The following is a 17,805-nucleotide window of genomic DNA, read 5'->3' as shown; positions in this document are numbered from 1 at the left end:
CAATCAGTTATTATCATTGCCAAACACAAAGAAAACAAGCAGAGGGGAAAATAAAGAAATATTTATATAAATAGCCTATAATTTAAAAACTGCTTACAAATAATCCACATATAAGGTTGATCGACATGTAATGTTATAATATATATTTATCAACATCAATTTGAGAGTTTGTGATTGAGTCACAAAACCTGAAGCAACCTTAAAAAAAAATCTGCATTTGTGTATATTTTAATGTAGGCCTAATTAAAATATTATTCCATAGATTATTCATTCATTGTAGAAAAGATTAAATTAATTCAATTAAAGATTCAATTAAAAGAACTTTTAATAAGGATTTCAGCATCATTCAGTTTTTGCCATTGGCAGGATAATATTTTGCCATTTGTTAGAAAATGAAGTGGAGGCCTATGCCTTACCCTGAATGTAACATGCTACAGTAAAATATTGTTAACACTGTAAGATACAAACAATATTATAATTGATGTAGTTTATAAAAATACGCCCACCCCTCTAGTGTGAGGCCAGTGCTGTATTTGACCGCTAGGTGGCAGTCCTTGCGCTTCTGTTGTTAGTTGACGTCCACGAAGAAGATCGTGCGTCATGTTTAGCTCCCTGTGTTTTGTTTTCATCTGCAACACATTCTGCTCTAGTTATATTATTATACATATTACACTAGCAGGTATGTGATAGGTGCATGCTGAGTTTAGAAAAGCACTTTAGACAGAGTATGATGTTAGTTTCACGAAAGAATCAAACTCTAATTCCATGTTTTCAGGGCGAATTTCTCCAAATCCATTCCTAAGGACAATCTCTCTACACCTTTAATGGCATGAGAGTGAGTCTATTTTCTACAAGTGTTCCTTATTGAGTGATTATTCATTTAATTATTTCAAAAATTGAAAAATAAAAACTCTAAAAGCTGTTTAGAGATACAAGCATTTCCCTGTATAATTCATGTTTATCTTTCCACAGATGTCATTGCGATGCTGGAGCATGATGGGAAAGTGCCAGTGAAAAAAGGCACTAGTGAATTACTGAAGAACATCTCAAAACTCACCCGCCTTCAACGTCTGTCAAATTACACTTCATTTAGTAAACTGCCCATTGAATCCTTTAGTAAATGTAATTTGTTCTGGATATCTCTATTGCGTTTTTATTCATTCAGCCTTCGCTCACTTTCATTATGAACATTGATACAACAACGAGTCAATAACATTTTTTACATTTCTTTGGTTTTATTGAGTGTTTAAAGATGGTTGTTAAAAGTACATTTTCCTTTCACCCACACACACAAATGCAATTGATTGAAGCTAAAGTGTAATTTCTGCACTAAATGGAATTGCACAAATAATTTTGTTGATTGCTGGTACAAACAGGCCATCACAGTCTTGTTTTTCTCGAACAAAGAGATTGCAATTCTGTTTAGTGTTTTTTGTGATGCATAAATTACACACTTCTGCTTATTGGCACGAGGAAAATCATTAAGATGTTCATTTAGAAGCGGAGAACAAATTATATTTGCTTGTAACACACTGCTGTACAAAAAATCATCAGAGAAAATAGAAGCAGGAACTACTGTAGAATAATAAAATCACATTCAAGGAATCATTCAGCTGCTCTGAAACCAAGGAGAAAGGATCCAATAATATTGCTTACATAGAAAAACATTGACAGTCTGAGTCTCTGCAGACAGGAGTGTATTTCACATCCGTTACAAAAGAAAATCTTTCAAAATCAAAGGACATAAGATAAAATACAAAAGCATCTTAAAAAATGAAGTTAGATAACTAAAGCAGGAGATAACGACAGTGTGTTTTAACCAAAATAAAGGCAGCTATTGCTAGTCCATAACCTCTGTATAAAATTGACTACCCCAATAAAACAAATAAAAACTGATATTTATGCTCCTACCTTTTTATTTTAAAATAACTTGCAAATATTCAACCTCGGAAGTCTTTTCCATGCAAGTTAAATTTTTTTTTTTTTTTTTTTTTTTAGGAGCAGATATTGTAGCAATGCAGACATCCAGTCTTGTGTTGTTGTTGTTGTTTTGTGCATGTACCCAGCTCACTGTCCTGGAGCTATTCTAATGTCAAATGGCCTGCAGTCATGATGACAGATGTCTGTCACACTGAATTCCCTGAAGAGAAGCTGTTGTGCATCTCAATAGCACTTTTTAGGCCTGTCAGTTGATGTAATACAGCGCCGGTCTTCATCAAGCCAGTGTACCTCCAGTCTGAAATATAAGAAACGACACGAGTAAAGAAATGTGAATTTAATTCTGTGCTTGTTCTGCTGGAATCTCCCACTTCCAAAAGTCTAATAAGCAAAGGTGACCCAAAAATTAAAATCATCACTGTTTACAAATCATCATGTTGCTCCAAACCTATTTGAGTTTTTCTTCTGTTGAGCATGAAAGATGATATTTTGAAAAATGCTAACGGTAGCCACTGACTTCCATAGTATGGAAGAAAAAAAACACACTGTAAGTCAATGGCTATCGTCAACATTCTTTAAAATATCTTTTGTGTTCAACAGAAGAAAGAAACCCGGACAGGTTTGGAACAACATGAGGGTGAGTAAATAATGAGAAACCTGATATAAAAAAAAAAAAAAGTTTTCTTTTAAACTCACCATGGATTTCATTTCCCGACTGTCTCCTTCTACTTTGCTGTACCGCTCCGTGTCTCTCCTGGTGTTTTCTACAAACTCCTACATGAATGGTCACAGATTGGCACCAATAACATATTTAATGTGAGATTCAACCACACAAGACTCAAGAGGAAATGAAGGGTAACTCGCTCACCATGAGTGTCTTGTCCATGTAGTACTCTCTGCCCGGGCTGCCGTCGTTGTACTTGGTGTCGATGGCGAAGCAGAGGAAGAGGACGTCTACTACGATCTCAAAGATGGAGAGGAAGCAGTGCGCCACCAGGAAGGCGAAGACGCACACGATGATGAGCGGCAGCACCCAGACGGTGTATTCACGCTGATAGTTGAGTGAAAGGATGCCCGCAAACGCCGTACACGACACGATCAACACCTCCAGACACAAGAAACAACTGTTAGACCTTCTGGAATCATCATTAATACATCATTAAACCATTTTTTTAATTGTGAATCAGATTTATATTTTCTATTTTGTTTTCAGTTTAATTTTAGTAAAGTTTGTCATCTTATTAGTTTATATAGAATGCTTTTTTATTTATTTATTCATTTATTTATACATTTTGGTACTTTAAACAAAAATGGGAAATACTGCTTTAACAACTAGCTGAAGTATAAATATATATTTATTAATTTTGATTTTTTTTGGTTGATGTATATTTTATTTTAAGTATTAAAGTTAACAATTATGCCCAGTCTTATCACTTAGGGATCTTTAGCACATAAATTGTCCCACGTTTGTGCTATGGACATAAATGATACCTCAAGATTAAAAAGTTTTTTGTTGACTGAAATTTAAGTTTAATGATACAACAATGCTTTGATATAAATAAAAAAATGAATGGGGGAAAAAAACAATTATTCATGAAAATACTATATTGATGCCTTGCCAGCTAACTGAAATAATATCTGTAAGTACTAAAATTAACAAAACTGAAAAATTTCGGAAATGTACAAAAAATAATGCTAAACAAAAGCTAAATAAAAATGTTAATACCATATTTTCCGGACTATAAGTTGCACTTTTTTCATAGTTTGGCTGGTCCTGCGACTTATAGTCAGGTGCGACTTATTTATCAAAATTAATTTAACATGAACCGAGAGAAATGAACTAAGAGAAAACATTACCGTCTCCAGCCACCAGAGGGCGCTCTATGCTGCTCAGTGCTCCTGTAGTCTACACTGAAGACATAGAGCGCCCTCTCGCGGCTGGAGACGGTAATGTTTTCTCTTGGTTCTAAATAAATGCGACTTATAGTCCAGTGCGACTTATATGTTTTGTTTTTTCGCATTATGACGTATTTTTGGACTGATGCGACTTATACTCAGGTGCGACTTATAGTCCGAAAAATACGGTAAATTACTATAAACAGTATATAAATCTTTACTAAAGTAACACCGTAAATACCTTTCCTAAAAACAGCACAAAGTCCCCGACACTGTTGATAGCTGCCACACGGAGGGCGTTTTCCACGAGGATGATGAAAGCGTCTCGCGCAGACGTGCAGAAGCTGGTGCTGTTGATGGCCGTTGCTGTATAAGCGTTCTGAAGAAAAACCACATGATTAACGCAACAAATGAAAACAAATCAACTCATATATTTGTGCCATAAGACTCACCGTGTTCAGGTAAGCGAGACACTTTTCTAGACACCACAGACAGCAGATACAAGCCTTCAGCATGCAGCGCGCACAGGCGTTTTCCTACAGCAAAAAAACAAGCGCAAGTTTAAGAGTTTCAGCTCTTTAATTAATCTTTCATTTGATCGAAATGCATGTAAAGATATTCATAATGTTAGAAAAGGTTTCTATTTGTCGGTGACTGACTCTTCCTTTGAGCTGACTGTGGATGTAGGTGAGGATGAGGCGGGGGATCTCCACTAGAGTGATGATGAAGGCTCCTTTGACCACGGTGCCCAGATGATAGCGCATCAGACGCAGCGCAGACGTCACGATGGGCGTGAAGGGCATCTGAGACTTATCTCTACAATCAGACAGAAACAGAGTAGAACTCACGACTGTTGTCCTTTATGGACAGATGGAGGAAAGTGAATGACCTTTGACCTCTGACCTGGTGAAGTAGTAAGTGACGACCGCTCCGGCTATGGTCATCTGCTGACAGGCGAGGATGAACTCACTGATCCAGATGAGGCCCACGGCATGGTACCACACCATGTACTGCAGCGGGCCGTCCATTCGAAACTCCTCCAGACCCGTCTGGTTATTCTGCACTGGACTTCCTGTGAGGAAAACAGAGCTGGAGAAGCACTAATATATTACAACAGCCTTCTCTATGAGGCTGGGCAATATAATGAATGTTTATGAGACATTAATAGCTTTTCAGATGTGAACTTCAGCAAACTTCCATTAGAGTTAGTAAGTTTAATTCATTTTACTGTCCATTCTAAAATATTATAAAAATAAAATTATATATACACACACACACACACACACACACATATAATGAAACACATTTTTATAGAATGATTATTCACATTTAAAAATATAAAATGGTAGTTTGTATACACACAGTTTAAAAACAAGAGTATATAATATTTAAAAATAAATATGCAAATATAAATAAATGTTATGTAATATGTAATTGTAAAATTTATTTAAAAACAATATAAATATATATAAGTATATTCAATCAATATCAATGTTATGTATTCATTATAACGCCGACACATTATATATATATACATGTATAAAACAGTAATAAAGCAGTATTATTATTTATAAGTATTTTTGATTGTAATTGCAAACACACACAAACACAAATTATATATATATTTTTTTTGTGAAAAGTGTGTTCATTCCATAGGTGTAATGGTTTTTATATTGTACAAACTGTATATTCTATGGCCCTTCACCAACCCTACACCTAACCCTAACCCTCACAGGAAACTTTCTGCATTTTTACTTTCTCAAAAAAACTCATTCTGTATGATTTATAAGCGTTTTGAAAAATGGGGACATGGGTTATGTCTCATAAGTCACCCTCTCCTTGTAATACCTGTGTCATACCCATGTCTTTATACAGAGTTGTGTCCTGATATGACACAAAATCAAGAGCACACACACACATATATATATATACTCCCAGAAATGCGGCCCACCCCAGACCTTCGTTTGATTGCTCTGACAGACCTGCGGATCCGAGGAAGAGGAGCACGGTGATCCAGTAAACCCAGAAGAGCATGAGCGTGAGGAAGGTCCAGAAGGGCTGCAGGACCAGCAGAGGCAGATGGGTGAACACTTTACCAGCCACATGAAACAGAGCGATGGTGAGCGCCACACGCTTCCTCATGAAGAACATCAGCAGCAGCAGGATCACCTGAGGAGCGCCGTTATTCAGGATTACACATCTGCACAGTACTCGAATTCTGCAGTTTATATAGAAGCATGTGATTTCAAACATACAGTGAAGACCGTGGCAGCGATGGCGTAGATGAGCAGGGCTGTCTGGTTGTCTTTGGCCACCTCCAGTTCCAGAGCCGGTCGAGTGCCATTCACAGATTTACTGTGATCCACATACAGCCACCACAAGATCCCCGTCCCACCTGCCACAAACACAGCACTGCCTCACACATCTGCAGCAGGACAGCGGCCCATGGCCCTGTCATTGATCTAAATTAAATACTGAAGTCTCACCAATGGACCCGACCACCACAACGGCTGAGAGAATCCAGACCAGAACCACAGAGATGTAGCGGATCACAACCATCAGGATCAGAGACAGAACTGCAGCACAGAGCAGAGACATATATATATATTCAAATCAAACTAGTAAACTGCAAAAAAATATGATATCTGATGTTTTGGTGAGAAGAGCGCTGTGTCATGAGCTGACCGAGAGCGAGCAGACACAGGCCCATGATGATATCTTTGGATGTCATCACTCCAGCGATGACTCGGTGCACCACGCTGTTGTCACTGACGAAAGAGATGAAGGCCTCGGCAAACCTGGCGTAGCAGGAAATGTCAACTGGCATACAGCGGTGAAACACTGGTAAGGATGCACTACACAAAAAACAACCCCAAAAAAAGACAGAATATAGGTTAGTCTGAATAGAAATGAATCAAACCTGCAAATAAAAGATCAAGCTGAACCTTTGTTTTCATTGCTGGATGTCTGGGTGGAAATATTGATGGGAGTGTCTTTGTTTAAAATTCCCAGAAGTTTTTATTTTAGGCGTGAATCATGATTTGCAACTTGCCATTTCTAGTCAGTGGCTTTTTTGTGGAAATATTTTAATAGTAACAGTAATATTTATTAATATAACTAATATTTAATAATTTATTTTAAAAGCATACAAAATTATAATATTCTAATTTATAATAAATTTACATATTTGTTTTTACATACACAGCCTTGATAAGCAGAAAGGAATTCTTTCAAAAACATTCCTAAAAAAAATCTTACAGACCCCTAACAAACACAGATGGACTAAATACATGGACTACCTTGGATAGACAGGAAGTTTTGGACATTTTGTAGCCTTATTAGCATCAGAGGAATACGACTCCGGTAGTACATCGTAGGAACACAAATTAGATCCTAGAGAAAACAACACAGAAAAACAAAACCCCATTAGTCATGAATCACATTTGAGGACCTCCAGCCGTGTGTGACAGCACTGAGCTCACCGTTAACTGTGGAGAACTTTCTGAGATCCTCATAAGTCTTCAGCTCCGTGTCTGGACACTTCGAGACGCACAAAGCCACAGATTTAATCTTTCTTCTAACTATGTCGATGTTACAGGGGTCCAGGAAAAACACATACCTGTGACAGAACCATTGAAGAAACTGTCACTCAACACATGAGAAACCCTCCAGAGGAGGCAGCTGTGTTTCTTCACATAATAATAATAATAATAATAATAATAATAATACCCTTTATTTTCTATAGCGCCTTTAAATGTACATCTCAAAGCAGTGTTAATTTTGACATGAAATTTTAATTTAGTTTTAGTCTTAGTCTTTTGACTATAATTCTTTTTAGTTTTAGTCAAGTTTTAGTCATCTGATTTGTTTTAATTTTAGTCTTATTTTAGTCGACTAAAATTGCTTGGTATTTTAGTCGACTAAAATAAGACTAAAATCAATAACAGATTTACTAGTCAATTTTTTACAGCTGGTATAGGAAACAAACTTAACCAAAATATATAAAACACAAATTCAACTTTATTTCAACACAACTGTGTCTTTATTTCGATTCAAAAGCTTTTATGCAGCAACAAACACTGTCATGATAATGTAAACAATAACTAGCTGCCAATTGACCATCAATAAAAGAAAAATAAAGTTAGGTCCAGGACCTTAAAGCTTACAGCTGAGCTGAACAATAAGTGCATACATTTAAAGTAAATATTTAATAAGTTGGGTGGATAAAAAAAGTTACAAGATTTTATAAGGTATTCATTTGTCTAGCAATATTGTATGTTTTAAATACTACAATATTGCTAGATTTGTATGTATAATGATAGGATTTGAACATTCACGTTTCACATGACTAATATAGAAATATTTGTGATATTGTCAACAAGTAGAACATTATAAAATATACTAAACATTAGTATTAATCAAATGTATTTATCATGATATTACGTATTAGTATTGTGCTCTCATCTAACTTGAAGAAGGGGCTATTTTACAGTACTTTTCAGTTCGTGATATTTAATGCTACAACATCTACGCACTGCAGTCTTCCAATTTTGCTTAGCTCAATAAACAAAAGAACATCGTTGTGAAATTACATTTGAGAAAATGTCCAGGTGGCTCGTCTGTAAATGTCTTTTCAAATTGGTTGTGTTCTTGCCACGAATGAGCGCTCCGCGTGCTTTACACTTTGTTTTGTTTTGTTCGTCGTCAAACGTGAAGTGAGCTGTGGACATTTTGTCGCTCTTTTAGACATCACCTCTTCGAATGACGACGTCCCGGGAGCTCATTTAAAAACCTTCGCTTCACGTCTCAATAAGTCAGGCTGGGATTGGTTCTCTTCTCTCATGCAGTCTCGCCTGTTCCGTTTTGCCGGTTCTTTTGTTGATTCCTCGCATCTCTCCCGTCTGCTGATTTGATTTTCGTCACAGTCTATTTTCGTCTCGTCCTTTATTCGTTGACGATAATGTCAATCAATTTAGTCATAGTTTTAGTCTCCATCAGTGCCTTCTTTTTTAGTTTTCGTTTCGTTTTCGTCCGCAAAAATATATTCGTGACGAAAATAATGACGAAAATATTTATTCAACGAAATTAACACTGTCTCAAAGCGCTGTACAGAAACAATTAAAACAACAAAGAAGAAAGAAAATACAGCACACAAAAAGACGTAATACACTGTAAAATAAACATAAAAGACAATAGATCAGTTAAAAGCAAACCTAAAAAAATGAGTTTTAAGCTGTAATTTGAAAATACCAAAAGATTTAGCTTGCCTAATCTCAATCGGTAGAGAATTCCAAAGTTTTGAAGCAAATGAAGAAAAAGCCCTGTCTCCCATTGATTTTAAACGAGTTGAAGGAACAGTTAAAAGACCAGATTCCGAAGAACGAAGATCACGTTTTGGAGTATATGGAGTTAAAAGCTCGGTCAAGAATTGAGGTGCTAAACCATGCAGTGCCTTGTAAGTAAGCATCAGAATTTTGAAGTCCACCCTAAACCTAATGGGAAGCCAGTGCAAAGTCTTCAAAACGGGAGTAATATGATCATGTATATTAGTTCTAGTAAGGATTCTGGCAGCTGAATTTTGTAAGACCTGCATTCTGTTTAAGGTAGCTTTTGACACGCCAGCTAACAAGGCATTACAGTAATCAATACGGGAAAACACAAAAGTGTTTATCAATCTCTCAGCAACAGTAAACGATAGCATCGGATGCAATCTGGCAATATTTCTAAGATGGAAGAATGAAATTTTAACAGTATTCAGAACATGTGGCTCAAACATTAGGTTGGCATCGAAAATTACTCCTAGATTCCTCAATTTTACTTTCATACTTTACATACTTTCTGGACGTGTGGTCGAGGCCGCTGAGCTCTATTCCCGGGATTTTGGCGTTCTTCTGACCGCAGGTGTTCCCGTAGCTGTCGTACCCTGATATGAGTCTGGACGCGGCACCTGTCGCAATGGCAAAGCCACAGATGCAGAGCTGCCACAGAAACACAAGTTGATGATCAGCACATGGATCACAACTGGTTTTATGAAGATTTGATCTGAATATCTGAATAAATAATATTTCCATTGATGTATGGTTTATTAGGATCGGACAATATTTGGCCGAGATACAACTATTTGAAAATATGGAACCTGAGGGCCCTAAATACTGAGAAAATCACCTTTAAAGTTTTCCAAATGAATTCTTACCAATGCATATTACTAATCAAAACATAAAGTTTTGATATATTTATTGTAGGAAATGTACAAAATATCTTTCCTTAATATCCTAATGATTTTTGGCATAAAAGAAACATAATAAGATAATTTTGACCCATACAATGTTTTTTTTTTTTTTTTTTAGCTATTGCTAAAAATATACCCAAGAGACTTAAGACTGGTTTTGTGCTCAGGGTCACAAATAAAGGTATTTTTACCATATAAAACAGACAGCATACCATTTAATTCAAGTAGTTAAGTTGAACAAATGAATTAATTTAAAATTAATTTTGTTTTTAAATATGTGAACTGTATTTCCTACCATGCCGATATTGAAGAGGATGAACAGAAGAAGCCATGGGATATCTGTGCACTTCCTCTGCTCTAAGGGTTTCCACTCACGGCTCTTCTGTAAAGGGAAGTTGACATAGTTGACACATACAAACTCTCTTTTAACATAAAAATATAGCTAAATAAATACATGCATGCATAAAGAATTTTTTTTTTTAAAGTACCGGTCTATGTATGTATGTATGTATATATATATATATATATATATATATATATATATATATATATATGTGTGTGTGTGTGTGTGTGTGTGTGTGTGTTTATGTCCTTATGTATGTTTTAGTTAATTTTTGTGCTTTTGTTTCATTTATTAATTTGTTTTTATTAATTATGTCTATATATTATTAATTTTAGTAGTTTAGTACTCAACTTAAACATGTTTTATATCAGTTAGTTGCAAAGTTAAAAAATGTTTAACCATTTTTTTATTTAAAGCTGCAGTCAGTAACTTTTGACGCTCTAGCGGTTAATAAACAGAACTGTTTGCGTCTTGCTGAAGAACATCGTAGCCGGAACTACTTCTCTCTGTTTATGTCTATGAAGAATCACAAAGGTACTGGGTTACTCCGCCGCGGTACCCCCGAAGCAATCTAAAATAGTCAGAATATAAACACTTATTATAGGTGCACCCTAGAGATTCAGGACAAGTTAAAAACACGGTTTGGAAAATGGATTCATGGTGTACTCGCTTATTATATACATTTTGCATACACGAAAAAGTTACGGACCGCAGCTCTGATTGGTTGTTTCTTATCGGGAGCATACTGTTTTTGAAATAAAAATAACAACCAGTCGCAGTTTCCAAAATTGTAAGCTCCTTTTTTTATCCTAAAATCTTGGGGATACTTCAAAAAGTTCAACAGCACAAAGCAGGAATAAAACAGTAGGAAAGCACCGTAGTGAGTGAATGGGACTGTCTGAACACACCGGACTCGTTCTCAGTGAAACCCGGGGCCTGTACCATGAAGCTGGTTTAGCTGGCTATCCAGGTAAGTTTCAGTTTAGTTTGCACCAATCCTGGGTTTTAAGTACCATGAAAGTGGCTTGGCTTTTAGTGGTGTTAATCACCATAGTACTTATGTTACGTTATGTTCTGGTTTAGAGATCGCAAACTGAAATTTGACCAATCAGCTTCAAGCAAAGTAACACGTCTGATGCAATAAAGCCACTCCCCCAGTTTCTTTTACTCCAAATTAAAGGACGCTAACAGACGCAACATAGTAAAACAATTTTAAAGATAAAATTGTCTGATTTCTAGAGATGAATATTTTCTTTTTATAATTGTTTGATATGATTTATATAATTATTATACCCTTAATACACAAGCAAGTTTAGTTCAATAATAATTATTTTTAAAAAATTAATTAATATAAACATACAGATAATATATAATAATAGCTTTAAACGTGAATATATATGATGTTTTTTTAAGTTTCCCTCTTTCATGTATAGATCATGTCATCTTGTAAATGTGTTTAAAGTCTTCATATTTTTCAATCTTGTAATCTTTGGTAGTGACTCTCTCGTGAGAAGGGAATCACAGATTCAAGGCATGTGATTGGCTGTTCATTAATGAGGTCACACTTTCATGTGCACTCCATTAACTCCGAATTAAACCTGAGTTTAAAGAGAAAGTTGATGATGGGCTTCATGGTACCAACAAAGCCGGATTGGACCGGTTTGGTTTTGTCAACTCAAAACTAATCCTGTAACCCTGGGTGTGTTCAGCCACCATCATGCTACCGGAAATGAGCTTTACACTGTTGACAAACAAAGCTCTGCATTCATTTATCGTTAGTTTGATGTGATAAAGGCGATAGACGCAATAGCTCGCTGTATAAAGCACACATCTTTCTTTTTTATAAATCTAGAAGACCCTTGCTTGTATATGAGTGACTTTAATGTGAGTGTTGCGCTCCAAACACTCGTAACTTCATGCAGTGCATGTACTCGTTCAAGTCAAAAAGTTTCCAGACTCCAATCCGCATGCATTTGCTCGATGTATTTGTTGTGTTTTATGATGTCTTACCTGTGTGCTACCGCAGCATCCCATAATTCCTGAGTTGATGAAAATCACAAGCGCGCGCGGGAGTTAATCAGGGAGTAGACAGCGCGCGCTCAGCGTGTCCTGCTGCAATTTCCGAGGAATGTGGTGTAAAAGTTGCACATAGGTAATTAATACGGACAAATGCCCTTAGAAACAAAGATACGTAGGTTGTAGCAATCACGCAAGAATATAAACACACTCGAGCCGCTAACGTGAGTGTTAGTAAATAGATTAGGGTCTGTTTTTTCAGGATCTGACGTGCAGTAATTCTCTCGTGACAAGGTGAACAAGGCGGAGCTGTCCTCTCCTCCTTTTCTTCGGTCACACGGAAACACCCAACTATGAACAGAACTTATTTCACTCTTCAGCTCCCTCGGTGTGACATTAGCGCAAGCTACTGGGCTCTGACTGTCCAAACCCGAAGATACGTTACTATTAGCACACGTTTCACGTCTGTTATGCCTAGTTAACAGTGAAGGAATCTTGAATGCTCGTTTGAAGAGATTCTTTTGTAATGATTCGGTTAATATGATTCACAAGGAATTGCGAATCACTCGAATGCATGGGATTTATCAACGGCATTAATCTCGGTAATGTCGTTACCAAAATTGTTGCAATACACAAACGTGGTCTATAGTAACCTGATCGACAACAGTGATAAGCAGTAATATAATTTACAAAATAATAACCTATTAACCGTACATTAAAATGCCGCTGGGAACACTTAACTTACCTGGAAAGAATTAGTGAATCACGTCTTTGAAGAGGTTCATTAAACGAGTCGTTCGAACGAACCGATTCTCTACAACGATTCGGACTGTTGAGCTCGTTTTCTGTGACTTTAGCACCATCTATCGAGAAGAAAGTAGTGCGAAAAGTTTTTGGTGTCTGCGACCATTTTATGGTCACATTATGGGAGACATTATCAGGACATTATGGAGTTCCTACGCAGAGATACAAGACTGTAGAGTTAACTGATGTTACAGTTTTTTCTGATAAACACGTTATCATTGTTTTTGTTTTTTTCTTCGTGGAAAGAATCCAAAAGAACTTAAAATTAAATGCAACATTTTCTTTATAGATCAATCAGTAAACCGATTAATCTATCTGTTAGGAAACTACACTTTTTTTGAGTTAAGAAAGAAAGACAAAAAAATATTTAAAGTTGTTTTCCGTGATTGTGATGCAATTTAAGCCTTTCACTTAAAAGTACACTTTGTGGAAATTATCAACATTTATGTTTCTTAAGAAAACATGCATTAAGCCATATTTTAAAAAAGGGTTTAATTTTTCTTTTCTTTTTTATGCATGTTTGGCTGCATGTTTCTTAAGCCTCTTCTTAAAAAATAAATAAATAAAAATCAGTCTATATGCATCAATATATATATATATATTGAAATCTGCATTTATCCTACAAGTGCACCTCCAGAAAGTTTGTCATCGACTAACATTTCAGTAACATTATTTATTGCAATTCTCTCTTTTTTTCTACTCTCATAACAGAAAAGGCACACAGGACTGACTGAAATAGCTTTTTAATATTTAAAATGTAAACACATACATTATCACACAGAAAATAATGGCCACGGTGGGACATCTAAAATTGTCTATTAACCTTTTGTTACACACAAAATGTCCTGTTTGTGAATCGTGAAGGTCAAGACCAGTTTAACATTATAAAGTGCTTCAGTTTTGGACCAAGGAAAGTATGCCTTTCTGCTTCTTCCATGTCGTTCAATGTGCAGCAGGGATTGTTGCTTAATTTCTGAAGGTGTTTGACTGAAAAGCACCTTGTGGATTTGGAAAATAATCTCAATCTGTAGCACCTCATTGCTTTTGGTCACTTCACGCTGTAGGCGAACACTGGTGCTATTGGTCGAGATCTTAAAAGTGGTATAATAAACTAAACTTAAGCTTTTAGGATTGGGAGGCACATCCTGAAATATTAAATCCTGCACTAGAGGCCTATGAATGTCATTTCTTTGTCTCTCAAGGCCTTATTGTACGATAAAACTCGTTTCAAATCACATGGTGTAGAAAACAATTTAAAAAAAGTAACATTTAGTAGCCTGCTGAGAGCCACTATACCATAACATCCAACACTTGATCCTACGTTCATCTGCTATGATTTTAAACCACCTGACCTGGTTTGGCACAGACATGATTTGCTTCTGTACAGTTTCACACAATATGAACACGCTTCTGCTTTCTGCCCATTGTGGACACAAAACAACCACGAAGTCCCACTAAACTCGGCTCAAGATCAGTGAACATCTGTTGAAACCCATATAGAAATACGTCAGGATGACAAAGCTGGAACATGCTTGAGCTTACGATGGAGTCCTAAACACGTCATCCACGTAAAAAGCATGCAATTAACTTCTTAAGTCGTCCGCTCCGTCTTCACAGTAGACGTAAATACCACCGAAGCTATGATGACAGTGTGTGCTCCACGCTTCGAGTCCATTAGCGGAGTGTTGTTTCAAGGCACGACACTCTCAAACACTTGACAATAATAACAATAGTGAAACATTGCACGTCGTTGCATCAAAATATCTTATGGTTATAAAATGCATGTCTAAAAAAAGTAAAGGACAAAGAACAAGAGTAGTTGCTGAAATGCAAAGTTTGAAGCCTGCGCCAAATGAGATGAACTTCGGCCCTGAATTAACATTAGATCTCATTGGCAGTGTTTGCTTGATATTTTCGCAGATGTCTTTTCAATCAAACATTCACTGCGAACAGCTTCAAGTTTCTTCGCGATGGAGAGACGAGCACCAGGCTCTGCCTCGCTGTCATCAGCATTCATTTTACTTCAATCTTCTTTTTTTTGCATTGATTTGCATGGTTTGTTTCAGTAGTGTGCTTCAGGTCCAGGGCCCTCTTGTGGGCACAAACACACAGAGCTGAAAATTGAACAAAAAACTAAAAAGTAGTACAAAAAATGACACGCTAGTCCCATGAAGGTGGATTGTTGTATTCATCGAACAGCGTATCACACCACAGTCTCTTTGGCCTTCTCGTCCACGAGGAAGGCATTCAGATGAGACATTTCCACGATTGCATCGTTTTTGTTAATGGAAATGTCTTTTAAGTGGTCCTCGTCACTTTGGTCCTTGGCAAAATTGACAAATACCTAAAATGAAACAGACAAACAGAGTGAGACACAACAGATTACACTTAGTGCAGTAATTTTAATGTAGTTTTTGTTCTATATTTTACTGCAAATTTGTAGGTTTTGCTATTCAGCAAACTTCAGTTTTTTTTAATTTTTATTTTTTTACACTAACGTTCAAAAGTTCGCAAGATGTTTTAATATTTTTGATTGCAGTTTCTCGTGTTCACCAAAACTGCCTATATTTGGTAAAACAAAGTAGAACAATATTATTGTGAAATAAAATAACTTAATTTTTGCTTAATTAATTTCTTTTGCTTATTATAACAGTTATATTACAAAATATAAAAATATTACCATTTCAAACTAATTTTATAATTGCTTTTTTTGCTTAATTTGTTTGCTTATTTATTTTTGCTTATTATGACAGTAAAATTTTAATAATATTACAATTTAAAATAATGTAATTTTATAAAAGCTTTTTGGTTTAATTTTCTCCTTATTTGAATTGTTGCTTTTATATATATATATATATATATATATATATATATATATGAGTGTGTGTGTGTGTGTGTTTGCTAACAACAGTAATATTATGAATTATTGAAATATTAAAATTTAATAGAAATAATAAATAACTTAAATTTTATAATTTGTTTTGCTTATTATAACAGTCATATTATAAAATATTGAAATATTATTTAAATATTGAAATGTAATATATAGACATGTAATGTACTCCTGTGATCAAAGCTGAAATTCTAGCATCATTCCTCCAGTCTTCAGTTTCACATGATCCTACAGAAATCACTCTAATATGCTGATTTGCTGCTCAAGAAACATTTCTTATTATTAATGTTGAAACAAGTTGTGCAACTTAGTATTTTTGTTGAAACAGTTGAAACAGATTCTTTAAAGACGTTTAAAAAAAACAGCATTTATTTGAAAAATAAATATTTTATTATAAATGTCTTTTTGGCACTTTTGATCAATTTATGCATCCTTGTGGAAAGATAATATATATTTAATATTCCATAGAGCTCTCTTACTTGATCTAAAGTGGTCTGTGAGACGGAGTAGTCCTCGATGTGGAGCTGCTCTTTGTTCTTGGAGAGGAGGCTGAAGATGCGGGCGAGGGATGTCAGCGACGAGGACAGCTGGTACTGCAGCATGTTCCTGTGCTTCTCCTTCAGCGTGCTTCCCGGCAGCTCCCGCTCGATGAACTCCATCACCGGCTCCAGCTGCGGATCGGCCCCCGTCACCCGCAGGATGATGGTGTACCCGTCACCGAACCTAGAACAGCCCCATCAAAAGAGCTCAGCCAGCTGATTCAAAAGAGTCGATTCTCTGGAATGATTCAAAATGCTGTTGTGTAACTGCGTACTTGTTCTTTAAGTGCTGCACACTGCCCAGACAGCGGAACCTGCCGTTCACCATGATGGCCATGCGAGTGCAGAGCGCCTCACACTCCTCCATACTGCAGAAAAACACAGCAAAGTCAGGCAAAGAAGTCAGACTGAAGGAATAGCTCACTCTGACTGAGGTACTCTCTCACCTGTGTGAGGTCAGGACGACCGAGCGTCCCTCTTTAATGATGCTGAGGATGCAGTTCCACAGGGCCCGCCGGGCTTTGGGGTCCATCCCAGTGGTGGGTTCGTCCTGTAACCACATCGACAGCCAGGTTAACCATCGCCCACAAATTGAGCAGGAAACACAAGCAGAACACCATAAAGAGCGGGAAGAGCGTGATCATGTTCCTCTGCTCTGATTGACGGCCAGCAGGAAACTGGAGCACTGCACTGCCTCGCTTTAACTGCTAAATGCAACCCGGTTCCTTGGGAATTAAACTCTTTATGGTGTATTAAAATGTGCCAATGTGTGGGTATCGCTTTTGTTCTGGGAAAACTAGGTCTGCCAAAAGGCCAATCTGTTACACAACAGCACTTAACAGCACATAAGATCTTTCCATGAAATGCAAATGACCTATATAGACCGTTGTTTTGGGGAGTTTTTGTGTAAAAATGCTTATTTTTTAGTGTTTTTGAATTCAGTGAAATAACTTTTTTGATGGATAATGCTCTTTGCAGCCAATAATTCACCTGACAAAACATAGCTTTTTTTATTTTATTCAGCTTTTCTATATTTTGACAGCCATGTACAATTTCTTTAGTTTCTTTAAAATGTTGATAATACTTAGCTTTTATTTTTATTTTTTTATATAGCTTATATTTATTTTGCTATACTTGGCAATATGCA

General features: G+C 36.3%; 3 protein-coding genes and 1 long non-coding RNA gene across 6 annotated transcripts in view; 1 reads left to right on the top strand and 3 right to left on the bottom strand.

The window, feature by feature from the left end:
• The window catches only part of LOC127949182 (uncharacterized), a 44,788-nt gene extending 38,978 nt beyond the window's left edge, over positions 1-5,810 (bottom strand). For both annotated transcript variants that reach the window (XM_052546176.1, XM_052546175.1), the window contains exon 1: positions 5,551-5,810. The gene's annotated coding sequence lies outside the window, so the exon portion shown is untranslated. The remainder of the gene's footprint in view (positions 1-5,550) is intronic.
• LOC127949184 (uncharacterized) lies at positions 538-1,137 on the top strand. The gene is made up of 3 exons (XR_008152260.1): positions 538-679; positions 776-835; positions 973-1,137. It is a non-coding gene; the product is annotated as an uncharacterized LOC127949184 (long non-coding RNA).
• LOC127949180 (choline transporter-like protein 1) lies at positions 1,216-12,902 on the bottom strand. Its single transcript, XM_052546174.1, has 16 exons — positions 12,417-12,902; positions 10,359-10,445; positions 9,670-9,812; positions 7,317-7,453; positions 7,134-7,227; positions 6,520-6,689; positions 6,321-6,410; positions 6,090-6,229; positions 5,817-6,003; positions 4,738-4,906; positions 4,494-4,650; positions 4,287-4,370; positions 4,076-4,213; positions 2,807-3,043; positions 2,635-2,712; positions 1,216-2,236 (listed from the first exon to the last, which is right to left on the bottom strand). The coding sequence occupies exons 1-16, from the start codon at positions 12,438-12,440 to the stop codon at positions 2,216-2,218; spliced, it is 1,956 nt and encodes a 651-aa protein (XP_052402134.1). The 5' UTR covers positions 12,441-12,902; the 3' UTR covers positions 1,216-2,215.
• Positions 12,903-13,953: 1,051 nt separating this feature from the next.
• Positions 13,954-17,805, bottom strand: part of LOC127949061 (phospholipid-transporting ATPase ABCA1) — a 32,834-nt gene continuing 28,982 nt past the window's right edge. For both annotated transcript variants that reach the window (XM_052546006.1, XM_052546008.1), the window contains exons 47-50: positions 17,105-17,208; positions 16,934-17,026; positions 16,599-16,842; positions 13,954-15,570 (exon numbers count right to left, since the gene is read on the bottom strand). In XM_052546006.1, coding sequence (XP_052401966.1) covers positions 15,430-15,570; positions 16,599-16,842; positions 16,934-17,026; positions 17,105-17,208 — 582 coding nt within the window. In that variant the 3' untranslated portion in view covers positions 13,954-15,429. The remainder of the gene's footprint in view (positions 15,571-16,598; positions 16,843-16,933; positions 17,027-17,104; positions 17,209-17,805) is intronic.

This window comes from Carassius gibelio, chromosome B1, assembly GCF_023724105.1.
Source record: "Carassius gibelio isolate Cgi1373 ecotype wild population from Czech Republic chromosome B1, carGib1.2-hapl.c, whole genome shotgun sequence".
Classification (NCBI taxonomy): domain Eukaryota; kingdom Metazoa; phylum Chordata; class Actinopteri; order Cypriniformes; family Cyprinidae; genus Carassius; species Carassius gibelio.
This window is presented reverse-complemented; position numbering and strand designations above follow the sequence as displayed.